Here is a 13143-nt window from a genome sequence, read left to right on the forward strand (position 1 = left end):
TGAGGCCCCTCAACTAGAGTGCTGGACGCGTCAGTGGCAGCAGGAAAATGAGGGATTTCACTCAGCCTAATAAGAGAAGAAAAGAGAGTTCGAAGTGCCCCTCATTGGTACCTAGGTATGTAACAATGTGATTCGTACCAGTACCTACAAATTGGACCTGGATCGATTGTGACGACACCTGCGGCATAGACTCACCCTCTTCTATTCTCTCTAGGAAGTACCTCTTTTCCTTACCAAGCTCTTTGATAGGTCGTGCTGAATAATTCCCAGCCTTCATACAGTTTCTTCGGTTTCTATTCAGTTTATTTTTTCCCTTCTACCTTTTCTTTTATTCGGTCACCCGACAAGGACTTTGTCCTGGAAGCTTGGCACTGAAAGCGGAGACGTCATCTAGCTTACCCCAAAACAACGTCCTGTCATACATTAGGCAGACGGATTCTAGCCATTACTTGCGCCGAAGTGAAGCACCATACTCTTCTTTGAGAGGTGAATGGTCTCTCAACGTGTCGATTGAACGAACGGATCGAAGTGATAGATCCCTCCTGGCTCGACATGCCTGACGCAAACCCCGCCACCCATGATGCCGACCATCTGACTGCAGACGGTCGGCCGCTGTCAACTCATGTACCACCAGGGCAAATTCTGACGGGAAAGCAAGAGCACTGTGAGAATTGTCTCCATCTGGTCAAGTTCTGACTGAAGAGGACTTATCGCTAACCGGTACAGATCTGAAGCGCGAGCTGATCGGCCGTCAAGTGCGCAACGAAATCACCGAGCTGAACTCCCCCACTGCCCTCCACCGCTTCGGCGCTCCATTCAAATCTGAATTCGGGGAAGTTGCCCCCGTTGATTCTGAACTGCCGATTCTGCGATACATCTTTGTGCACCATGTGCGCAAGTTCCCTTTCCTCGACCAGGCTCGCGAGAAGGAGTTTTGGCAGGATAGGTTGCAGGTGGTATGTGATTGCACCAATTTGGGTTGTCTGTGGTAGCCGGAGACTCAGTGCGACTAACTTCGTTCCTCATGCAGTTCCTCGAGTCGTTCGCTAACAAGCATGTATCGTCCTCGGAAGACCGGTTGGAGGAGACCAAGCGCAGGAAGCTGGCGCGGAAAGCTGAAAAGCTCGTCGAGCTGATGATGGTATCGGGAATCCCCACAGCGTCGGGGTATGAAGAGCGGATATCATTCTCGGAGATGGAGGTGGTCGATCGCGGCGCGAACGAGAAGGGCCTTCTCGTGAATATGCCGGAGGGGCATGCGATACATGGCTGGGATGTCAATGTCGCGGCGGTACGAGTTACCTCGGTCAAACGGACAGTGCGATACCATAAACACGCGGTCAGTGATAGGGATAAGTACGGACGGATGGTAACCAGGTTAACTGACACTCCGCTAGGAATTCATCCTCCGTGTGCGGCGGGAAGGCAAGCCTGACATCTTTGTGGCCAGGCGATATGGAGAATTCGCAAAACTTCATAAGAGACTGCGTACAGAGTTCCCGGGTAGAACATTAGCTCCTCTCCCGAGAAAAAATAAGTCATCAACAAGTGCTAGTTTTTTCGGCTCGGCTGACGATGAGGCGTCCTCTATTTCTTCCGTGTCAACTCAAGATACTAGCGAGGGGTACGCAGGTCGAACGCTGGCTCCCGGACCCCATCACAGTCGTTCATTGTCACGCTCCTCCATGAGATCATCAAAGTCCGGGAGACTTTCAAGTGAGAGCCCGAGAGAGACGGTGCTTTACAGGGAGGAGCAGCGCGTCTCTCTCCGAGCATTTCTACGCACTTTGCTGCAGAACAAGCGAGTTTCCGAGTCAAAGGCGATGGAGGAGTTTCTCACAGCGCATCCCGTCACCTTGAATGAAGAGGAATTAACCGATGTCGAAAGAAGAAAAGCAGCGGACGCCATCAGGATTGAGGAACAGAAGCGGTTCTACGAAATTGCAAGGCAACGTGCGGCGGAATTGGATGTGTACATGGAGCAGTTCCGCCGGGATATTGTGGAGAGCAGTAAGGAACGAGTCACAATGACCCAAGGCCGGTTTCACTGACATGTTGAACTCAGATGGTCTAACGAAATTGTTCTCCGAGATTCGTGAAAAGAAGACGATAGCGGACCTTAGCCCTCAGTACCAAAAATTTGCTGAATGGCTCCGAATTGAGTGCGTTGATTACCTGGATCTTCCAATTTTGTCCTTCTCGACTGACTATTACTAGGGTTGCGGCAACTCTCTATCACGTATTCCTGGCTGAGGACAACTCTCCCGAGATGTTCGCGCAGTTCAAGAGGATACATTCTCTTGTCCCGTATACCTTGCTAAAGAATGTCATCCGCATCGCCAACCCTGCGGCTGTGATGAGTGGTGTCCTAGATCTTTTCCTCGCCCAGCCATTTGGGTCGCGGTCTCTGCTACAGCGCATCTTTTCCATGGCTCTAAATGACGGCATTAAACAATTCCAAAAGTCCATTGACTCGCTGGCAGCCAAGATTGACGATCCCGTCCTGACTGGGAAGTTGAAAGCATTCGCGCATGCAGATGAGAATATCAAGAATGAAATTCGGACAGAGGCTGCGGATGAAGATGTGGATTTGATCGTTGTTATTCTTCGGTCGGAGCTCATATCACCTGAGCTCACTCCAGAGCAGGTTGGAAAGGTGTTCAATGCTTATGTGGCCTGGAATCATGCGGTGGACAACGTGGACCTTGAGATGCAGGAAGGGGCCCAGTGGTTTGCGAACATGAAGCAATTGCTCAAGCTCTACACCCGACAACGCGACAAGGCAATGATTCTCAGCATCATCGAGGAGCCTGTCACCCTTCAGTTATTCCGTGATCTCTTCACTATTTTCTACGAGCCCCTAGTGCGCGTCTACAAATCTGCGAATGTGTACAGTAGCATTACTGACTTTGCGCAATTTGCCGACGACGCGATCGCTGTGATTGAGAAATGTCACAGGCAGGATGTTTCTGCCGACCCTAACCAAACCGTCCAGGCCTTCATCGATCTGTGCGAGCGGCACCAAGACAACTTCTACAAGTTCATTCACGAAGTGCACCTTCACGATAATGGCTTGTTTACCTCCCTCATGGGTTGGATTGAAGATATCCTTGAATTCCTGCGCCACGGACCTCAAGGGGTAAGCTTGACATGAATGCTCTGTTCCACGGAGCCAAGGATGTCGGGCAGATCGATGAGGCCAAGGCCATTGAGGAGATTAATGCTTTGATCAAGTGGCACGAGGATCGCAAACGGTGGCACTTGAATAAGACGCGACAGAAGATGGCGGCTGAAGGCACTGGTAACGAGTCTTTCCCCGGGAACGCGACGTTCCGCGGCAGTGATTTTGGCTTGGATGAGGTATGTGTAATGCAAAGGGCTTTATCTTCATGTCTAACCAACTTCCAGGCCGATCTTCAAGATCTCGCCATTTCCGACGCGGAATCCGAACAGTCCGAGGAAATGGAAGAGGACGACCTTGATCCTATCACAGCTGAGAGGAGACGCCGCGTCAAGAAACAGGATCAGCTTCGCCGGACTGCAGGAGAGCCGGTCAAGCCGGAAGTCGAGGAGATTCTCAAGCTCTCGGAGCCTTTTAATGCTATGTTAAGGCAGGTCCTAGCCGAATAAGTCCGACTCATCGCGATGATACCGCTGCAGTTAGTCACTTTTGAGTACGCTTGTCTGTCTGCTTGCTTGCACTTTGCATACTTTAGATCAAAGCATAGACATCTTGGATAGCTCTTTAGATTCCAAATTCAGATACAATGAAAGGCAGTATCATAGAACATATGTTGCTGTCTTCAGCGGTGTGCTCTCCTGCTTTCCTTTTCCGGCGAGACCATGACCTAACACACCTGCTACTGGTATATGCTTGCCTGTAATCTTCCATTTCATGATAAAGAAAAATATCTATCATTCCATCAGAAGACGACCAGGCGTATACATACTGCTTCGGATGACTGTGTGGAATACTATATCTCTCTGAACGATTCCCCGCATTCTATTTTGCAACGTTTGGCTTATCAGTTTCCATAGCGACAAGCAAGGCATTTGCCAACACTCGTTGCGTCATAACGACCACAACAGTAAAGAAGTTACTCGGATGCTGTATCTGCCCTCACCATGTGATGGGAGATACTTCTCTATTGCCTCATCCATGATTTCTCCTCATAAACGGGCGATCGGAGGGCTGTCGCCTCGCACCGCCGTCCCATTGCGGGGACTCTTTGTCGAGGGCGTGTGGAGGTGCAACTGTCCCGAACGCCCCCAGCCGTCAGGCTGCAAACGAAGAACCACGGAGTCAACCATGGGAGATGGTGTAAGTCTTTTCCTCATGGCCTTGACTAGCATAATACAGAATCATTGTTGAAGCGATACAGTCTACACCTGCCAGAAACCCCAACATAAGCGCTGCAACTTCTTTCTCTGGCAAAGCGATGCAGAAGCGCGGGAGAAACTAGCCGTGCTTTCGAACTCACGGACTGAGCCGCGCTCGGCGAACAATACACCTACGAAGCCATCAGTGCAGGGAAGCGGCCTTCTCACGCCACAAACGGACACGAAGGTCCAGGATGTCCGCGGGATGAGCGCCAACCGCACGCCCACACCGTCGAAGAGCGGAAAGGCCAGGATGATGACGGAGGATACGGACGAGTTTAGCTGGGATGATTCGTCGGAGGCTGAGCAGCTGACCGAGTTGCTTGAGCGGCCTCGTCAGCCGGATTTCGGACAGGATGGGCCTCGCAAAGCGCCGCGGACCGAGACCCTCACGTCCCCCGGCAAGCGAAACCTGGCGGACATAGAAAATGAGGAAAGCGAGAGTACGACCGCGCTTACGCCTACGTCTATCTTCTCGACCCGCACGCAGACCAGATTACCGCCGGCTTCGGCAGAGGTCTCGATGACGCCTACGCCTGGCAGGTACAGAAATGTGCTGTCTACGGATGCGCGTGACGATTCGTCTGAGCTAGGTCTTCAGGCTTTGAAGATCCTAGAAGATCACAAGGTGGTCGTGCCGGAACGGGCGCAGGACGAGTTGTTGGCGCTGCTGAACAAACATGATCTGAAGATGAAAGGGATTATCCGCGGGCGGGACATCTCACGAATCGCGCTGAAGAAGAAGGATGAGACCATTATGAGGTTGAATGAGAGGATTGCGAGCCTGGAGTCGCAGAGGGAAATGGATCGAGCTATCATTGATGGGTTGAGGGGACAGTGACGAGAATCGTTCTAGTGAGATGGCTGGAAGGATAGGGAGATTGCATTCATGATACCCTGGCCGGCAATGTAAGTACGGTTTCCATATGTTTTCATTTTATTCTCTTCATATCTCGGGGGTCGAAGTCGATGTCGTGAAATCATATATTATCACCACGAAACATGTCTCTCCACATCAAGTATATTATATCTCATTTTGTTTAAATACACCAATACCATTTATGCTTCATGGATTTCGAGATCATCAACATATTATGCCGGACATGAGATCAATAATTGCCATTAAACAGGCACCAGGTATAGATCAATATTAGGCACGTGACTGATAAGATGCAGAAGATTAAAAAGTATGAATCACTTCCCCACTAACAAGCACGCAAAACATACCGATGCCTCATATCATATAATTAGACAACAGACCGCTTAGCATACACCCGTGGCACCTGTCCTTTCGTCCATGGACTCCATGACCGACTCCTCCAATTCGCTCCGCAGCAGCGACCTTCCGGAAATGTTTCGACCACCCGTGAATCGCGCGATGCGTGTCTTGGACCGCTCGTTCTTTCGCAAGACGGTTCCTCTGTCCGCTGCTGCGGTCTTCCAAAACTCAGATATTTCAAAGGTGCGAGCGGAGCTACACAAGAGCCGGGACCTCCTGGCTGTGCCTCGGCTCAACTGTATCCGGGACGTTGCAGACAAGGACGGGCAGATAAAGAAAGCTTTGCTGCTGCGCGAAACTGTCAAGCATGACGATAAGGAAACGTGGTCGCCAAAGATAAGCGAGCTGGTCGAGAAGGGGAGGATCGCAATGCGGCCGTACGACTTGACGCTGGATTATGATTTTTGGACGTACGCCGATATTATCTCCTCGATTCTACCCGAGGACGAGCTACAAGAGATTCCGCAAGGATTTACTCAAGTGGGACATGTGCTGCATTTGAATCTGCGCGAGCAATACCTCCCATACAAGTATCTCATTGCGGAGATTCTGAAGGACAAGAACAAGGCGATTAGGACGGTGATCAACAAGACCGAGGACGTTGGATCGCATAGCGAGTTCCGCACGTTCCCCTTTGAGCTTCTGGCGGGTGATAATGATTTGAATGTTGTCCAGCACGAGCAGGACTGCGAGTTCCGCTTTGACTATTCCCGCGTCTACTGGAATAGTCGACTGGAGACGGAGCATCGGCGACTCGTGGAGAAATTCAACAAGGGCGAGATGGTTTGTGATGTGATGGCTGGTGTGGGACCGTTTGCTGTGCCTGCGGGCAAGAAGAAGATCTTTGTCTGGGCCAACGACCTCAACCCCCACGGGTACGAGGTGATGCAGGACGCAATCAAGAGGAACAAGGTGGAGGGCTTCGTCACGCCGTTCAACATGGACGGCCGGGAATTTATCCGCTGGTCTGCCAAGGAGCTTCTGGAGGCCGAGCCTGTGACCGTCACCATTCATCCCAAGGTGCGGCGAGACAGAAAATCGGGCAATAAAGTCGAGCAGGCTCCCCCGCCTCATCCGGAGGAGTATCACCGTCCAGTGTTCTTCGACCACTACGTGATGAACCTCCCCGCGACGGCCATCGAGTTCCTCGATGCGTTCCCCGGCGTCTACGCCGGCAGGGAGTCGCTGTTTGCGCCGCACACTTCCCAGCGTCTACCCATGGTCCACGTGTATTGCTTCTCGGGCCACTCCGAGAACGAGCTGGACGACCACATCGACATCTGCCAGCGGATATCCGAGCGTATCGGATATACTATCACGCCTGAGGATCGGATCGGAGGCAGTGGGGATCAGAGCATTGAGCTCTCGATCCATAACGTCAGACTTGTCAGTCCTAAGAAGCAGATGTTCTGTGCTAGCTTCCGGCTGCCTGCGGAGGTTGCGTTCAAAAAGGTATAACTCTACATCTAGGGGATCTTGTTATAGACAATCCTCGCATAGCATGAGGCGTTAGCTTGGTATTCTGTACATAAAACAAACCTGATACCCTATTATGAGCTCGCAATCATTCATAGCACTTCGGCGGTCTCTATAGAAAATCGTATGTGGAAGGCGGTGAACATGTCACCGCCTCAAACTGCCTTTCGCCCTCCATCTCGAAGTTTTCCCGCTTCCGGCAACGTTCAAGCTCCGCATCGCTGGTCTATCAACCTTCTACTGTCTACGGAGTACATCCCGGAGCTTTTCCAATAAGGCATCCAAGTTTTACCAGGCAGCAAACTCACCATGAGCGTTCAACTGCCCCCAGCGACACACCGCAAGCGCGCCCTCCCCCAGGGCGAGCTTGAAGCAGCCTCAACCCTCAAACTCGGTGCTGATCAAAACACACATACTCTCTCGCTGTCCGAGGCCCGGCTCGTCATCAACAAGGTTCTGGAGAATAAGCGCCGCGGGGGGAAGAAATACGAGGAACCCGAGTATGTTGCGTTGCGTTGCGTTGCCCGTCACATTTCCTCCACAGTGACGGTCCGTCCTTCTACAAACACAAGGGCTAACAGGCTCGGATGAATAGGAATCTTACCAAGACGCTAGATTACCTCGAGGTATTTGCGCGGTTCAAGGACGAGGAGAACATCAAGGCTGTGGAGCGGTTGCTGAACTCGCATACTGAGTTGGAGATGTTTGAGCGGTCGCAGCTGGGTATGTCCTGCTTTGGGCTATTGTGTCTGGCTGTTTGCTGATAATGGAAAAAGGGAGCTTGTGCTGCGATAATGCTGAAGAGGCCAAGTCGCTTATTCCGAGTCTGCAGCATAAGATCTCGGATGCGGATTTGCAGGAGTTGTTGGATGAGTTGACGAAGCTGAGGAATTTCACGGAGTGAATACGGAGTATTCCGTACCTTTCGACGAGATTGGATTTGGTCTGAGTCTCGGAATAGCATGGAGTTTTGGGCGTTTTGGGATGTTGTTCTGCATGTACTTTTGTAGAGTGGTATATTGATTGTGATAGGCATATTGAGCGGACAGTCCATATGAATTGGAACCGAGCATACTCAAATCTACTGAATTGGTGCTAACACTTGCGCATGACTTGATATTGACCTGGTCTATATTGCTAATGACCACTTCCAGATGGTTCACATGTCAGAGTCTGAAAAGCTTTGTCACGTGGGGTGTTGTTCACATGCCATGAGCCCGGACTTGATCATGCCCGTGGGGTAAAGATAGGTAGGTACATCTGGAGTGCAGCCCAGACGTCATGGAGAACTGTAATTACACTTTCAAAGGATTGCTATCTGCGCAAACTACAATTTTATCCGAGTTATTTTGAGTTGTCGACTCTCAGCCACATCAATCATTCAAGGTAAATGGTGCACGAGTAGATAGACAGAAGCTAATGCGGAGGCCCGGGTTTTGGAGAAATGAAATTAATTAAGTTGGCTGGCCAGGCTGGTCAGTGGTCACCATGCATCGGCTTGATATAGCATGGGATGACAGCAGGACTGGTGCTCGGTAAACACATCTGATGATTGAGGTTTAAATTGCTTTTGATATGGGCAATCCTTTCATACACAGGGTGCTCATGTAGCGATTTCAAAGTCACAAGCATAGTTTCCGTTTAAGTCACGGATATATAATCATGGCGCGATGGTTGCTTTACAGATCGAGACGAGACGAGAATCCATCCCCAATGCAGACGATTCTGTTACTAATGTGCCGAATTTCGACCGCGCCAAGGACGTGTAGACTGGAGAGCCACATGCTACTTAATAATAAAGCAAGACGGGTGGGAGTACTCCGGAGAACCTATTGCAGATGATTCATTTCCTGAAATGCTAGTCTAGGTAGTCTAAGCCGCAGAGCTTTCATCAGCAGTGATGCCCGAGATCAGAACCAGACCAATGGCACCCCGGCTAATATCAGACTCCAAGGCCCTGGCCAGGTCTCCACTGTTACTTTGCATTGGATGTGTAGCGCCCCCTAGCCCGGAAAGGGAGTAGTCGGATGTGGAGAAAAGGCCAGCTGCAGGCCGATCCCCGTTGCCGGTGTTGCACCAGGCCCGATTGGGTTCCCAAGGGCGTGCGTGATTGGAGAGGGAAAGGCTGTTATCAGACGCTGCTGATTGGATGATAGTAGCTCTATCTATCTGTCGGGCGAGTACGGTACACCTCACTGATTCTGCTTGATGTCTCGCTTCTACGAAGTACCCTAGTGGCATGGTCTAAGCACTTAAAGTAATTCTTGCATCAAACCTCAGATGTGATTTTTTTTAGAGAGGTAGACTTACTCTTAAACATTCCTCATGGTGCTGTCCTCAGTCCTCGGGGGTTGTATGTAGTATGTATGATCGCATGCTGACTAACGCAGAGAGGAATTGCCAGTACGTAATCTAAAGTGAGGTTCCTCGCCCCCGGCCCAATCAGGCGCAGTAGTCTTATCTTGGGAGGCAACACCAAAAGCAGCAGAGATGCGACGGCCCAGGAACAATCATATAATGGCAATTGTCATCATTGGGAAACGGCAGCGGCGTAGAGGCAATCTGTTACGTGTGGAAAACGTCGTTTCCGAGCTGATCGCATGGAGAGAGTCGGGATCTCGTTGGAATGTTGATGTTTCTGTTATCCAATCTTAACTGAACCGGAGGGAAGGCAGAAAGTCCGGGTGGAAAAGTTGTATGACTGCGAGGCATCCAGAGACAACATGTATATACCACCGTGTACCTGGAGTCATTCATCCTGGAATCCTTCCTGAGAGATAGCTTTTCCTCTACTCGGTTCGTATCATTATCATCATCATTAACAGCCTGTCTATCGATCATTCATCCCTAAGTCATAGAGTGAAACAGTTTTCATCCTCCGCGGAATGACAGAGCGGACTATCAAGCATTTGATACTGCTGCAATCGCTCGCGAAGGCTCATTACTATTGTTGAAGATAACACCAATATACAATCATATCATTACTTTGTCATATCGTCATATCTCTATTATTATTATTTCAACAGCAAAGAAAGATCGATTACTATCTACATCTCATCTTCTTCATCAATTGTTAGTTCAATCAACTGTCGAGACAGCCAACTGGTTGCAGTGTTATCGATCCTTGCTCCGGTTCCGCTCTCTCCGCTCCCCCGGTCAATATCGCTTTTTACAGTTGACTACTGCTATCTCCGGACTACATTTTCTTCTACCTGGAATTGTGTCGAGTCTAGTCTATCTACTTCTATCTAGACTCGTTTTTCACCTGTCTAGTGTCTACCGATAAGCTTCTCCTCCGCGGTTCGTACATTGCTCTCACCCCGTCGATTTGGGCTGCATCCCCAGTCATTGATTGGTTGGTGGACTGCATTGAAGCTATTCGTATCTACCGACAGCTCACCCAACCTGACACAGCTCTCTCCTGAACCCTTGTCGAGGAGTAGTCTCTAGCTTCTTGCGGAGCATCATCCTGGCATCTCCGGATATCCCGGTTTACGAGAGCAAATCCAATTGAATTATCTGTCAAGACTGTGTGGGCGCATAATCCCTGCACAAATATCTCTTATCTATCTACCTAGCTATCTGCTATCTCCATTTTCTATCTACGTCTTCCCTATCGGGATCGTCTCTCCTCACTTCTCGTTTTCTCCCCTACTGTGCCTGGGAATCTCTCCACAGTGAATGGCTGCCGTTATCACTCTCCAGTCGTCCACGACGGCTGGCCCTGCGGCTACGTCTGCAGCTCCCTTCCAACAGCCTCACCCCTCAGACCACCACCTTCTTCGAGCCCGTTCGCAACAGCAGCAGGCTATCTCGACTCCTGCACCTATCTCGCCCTCCTCTGCCTCCATTGGATCATTGCCCCGTCTGCCGGCACCTGGTCGGGATGGGTCAAGTTGTGACGCCTGTTTGCGTAGAAAGAGCCGGTGTGCCATGAACGAAATGGTCAATAAATGCTACTCGTGCGACTTCCATCGCCAGGAGTGCACCTTCACTCTCAGCCGTCCAGGTACGGCGGATGCACAATCCAAAAAGCGAAAACTAGAAGATCCCGCCCCCGAGGATGTGGACACTAGCAAGAGGTATGACGATGTGTTTTTCTTCCTCGTGGGGAATCTTACCCCATGCCGATTTCGGACATCATGTCAAGTTATGCTTATGCATGTTGCAAGATAAACACTAATCTTTCTCGCTTTCTCTTCCTTGGCAGGCAACAACAACACCAACAACCAGCAGCAGCAGCCCTCTCGCCAGTTTCCAAAACAGATGTCTCCCGCTCACCAGTGAATGGTCAAAACCTCCTGATCCCGTCGGGGTATTGGTCCCAGTCTGCCAAGTATATTGGCATGACCACTGAGTTAGAGCCGGCCCTACTTGAACATCTTCCTCTTGACCAGAACGACGAAGGAGTCGTTGCATCAGCCCGGGTACGTAAGATCGGTAACGACGGTACCTTTATGCGTGTTGTCGAACCCCCGTCCCAGGCGGACTCTCCGTCCGTCTCGCTCGATGCTATCGAAAGCCTGGTTGCTCCCTATGGATCCACCTTGGTGGAGAAGTATTTTGAGAGCATCCACCCAGTGTTTCCCATCCTGATGGAAGATGCCTTTCGTCAGTCGTATCGGACCAGGCAAGGGCTTTCGCCGCTCTTGCTCTCCGCTGTTTATGTTTGCGCTTTGAAGTTTGTGGATATTGGCCCTGCCTCGCAGTCGGTGCGACGCCCGGATGCTGGCCGTCTCGAGAGCACCGCGCTCAAACTTCTGATCGAGTCCTTGCCCCATGCAACTATCTCGACGATCCAGGCCGGACTACTTCTTATGGAGAAGTCGACCATCGCGACCCATGCATTGAATGCCCAGCTGGTCACCGCTGGGTTCGAGCTTGGGCTACACCAGGACTGCAGTGGCTGGAACATGGAGACCTGGGAAAAGGGGTTGCGGAAACGGCTGGCGTGGGCCCTGTATATGCAGGACAAATGGTCGGCGCTGATTCACGGTCGGCCGTCCCACATCTTCGCCTTCAACTGGACCGTCAAGGACTTGGTAGAACAGGATTTCACCGAGGCCTTCCACACGGACAACGCGCAGCAGGACGATGCAGATGTCGGCCACGGTCCGCTCTTTTTCTGCCACATGGTGGCGCTGACCACCATCCTGTCCGACATCCTCGACCGGTTTTACACTCTTCAAGCGATCGAGGAGTTCAAAGCGGCCGGCGCGAACCGGACACGCATGATCCTGGAGCGCGCCAAACCGGCGCAGATCCGACTGAAGGAATGGTTTGCATCACTGCCCCCGCAACTGAAGATGGACTCGAGCATCGACCTCTTCGATACCGTCACCGAAGACACTGCCCGCAACGGGCCCCTCCACCTCTCCTACTTTGCAACCGAAATCACCCTTCACCGGTGCATCATCCGGTCCCTCTCCCCGGACACGGCCGACGCCTACCTCTCCCACATCTGCCGCTCTGCCGCGAAGACGCGCCTCATCTCCGCCATGGACTTTGTCAACCGGCTCCGCCAGTCTCACCTCCGCTCATTCTGGCCCGCCGCCTCCCGCACCAATTTCTCCCTCATCGGATCCTTCGGCATCCTCCTGCGCATCACCGCACCCACCAAGGAGGAGGCCGAGTTCTACCGCCTCCGCCTCTGCGAGTACCGCTGGACGCTGAGCGTCAGCCACAAGCACGCCGAGTTCCTCGAATTCGCCCTCGACAGTCTTGACAACGCCTCCAACCTTGACCGCCACGTCCCGGGCAAACCGGGCATCGACGAGCTGATGACCAGCGCCGCCAAACCGACCATCAACAACCCCCATCTGCCCTCTGCTTCGCAGCTGGACGAGTCGATGCTCGAAATGGACCCCGCGCAGGACAGCACCCGCGGCGGCACCTCGTCTGTCATCTCAGGCCTGGCCTCTCCGGCTACCTCCGTCAGCGACGAAAGTGTCCAGGAGGCCTCCGTTCCTCCGTTGTAACTTTCTTCACATTCTTTTTTGCACATATCA

General features: G+C 51.6%; 2 protein-coding genes across 2 annotated transcripts; both read left to right on the plus strand.

Annotated features, from left to right (window-relative positions):
- Positions 1 to 552: 552 nt before the first annotated feature.
- Positions 553 to 8039, plus strand: P174DRAFT_462346 (uncharacterized protein; the record flags this gene model as incomplete). The annotated part of the gene is made up of 13 exons (XM_024830116.1): positions 553 to 664; positions 727 to 956; positions 1031 to 1339; positions 1398 to 2010; positions 2066 to 2162; positions 2218 to 3139; positions 3178 to 3615; positions 4397 to 5169; positions 5716 to 7111; positions 7321 to 7339; positions 7413 to 7635; positions 7731 to 7858; positions 7912 to 8039. 13 exons carry the CDS (start codon positions 553 to 555, stop codon positions 8037 to 8039), a joined length of 5388 nt encoding a protein of 1795 aa, XP_024680434.1.
- A 2777-nt stretch (positions 8040 to 10816) lies between these two features.
- P174DRAFT_462347 (putative C6 transcription factor (OTam)) lies at positions 10817 to 13113 on the plus strand (the record flags this gene model as incomplete). Its single annotated transcript, XM_024830117.1, has 2 exons — positions 10817 to 11217; positions 11346 to 13113. The coding sequence occupies 2 exons, from the start codon at positions 10817 to 10819 to the stop codon at positions 13111 to 13113; spliced, it is 2169 nt and encodes a 722-aa protein (XP_024680435.1).
- Positions 13114 to 13143: the final 30 nt, after the last annotated feature.

Source organism: Aspergillus novofumigatus (assembly GCF_002847465.1).
Source record: "Aspergillus novofumigatus IBT 16806 chromosome Unknown P174scaffold_6, whole genome shotgun sequence".
In the NCBI taxonomy this organism is placed as follows: Eukaryota; Fungi; Ascomycota; class Eurotiomycetes; order Eurotiales; family Aspergillaceae; genus Aspergillus; species Aspergillus novofumigatus.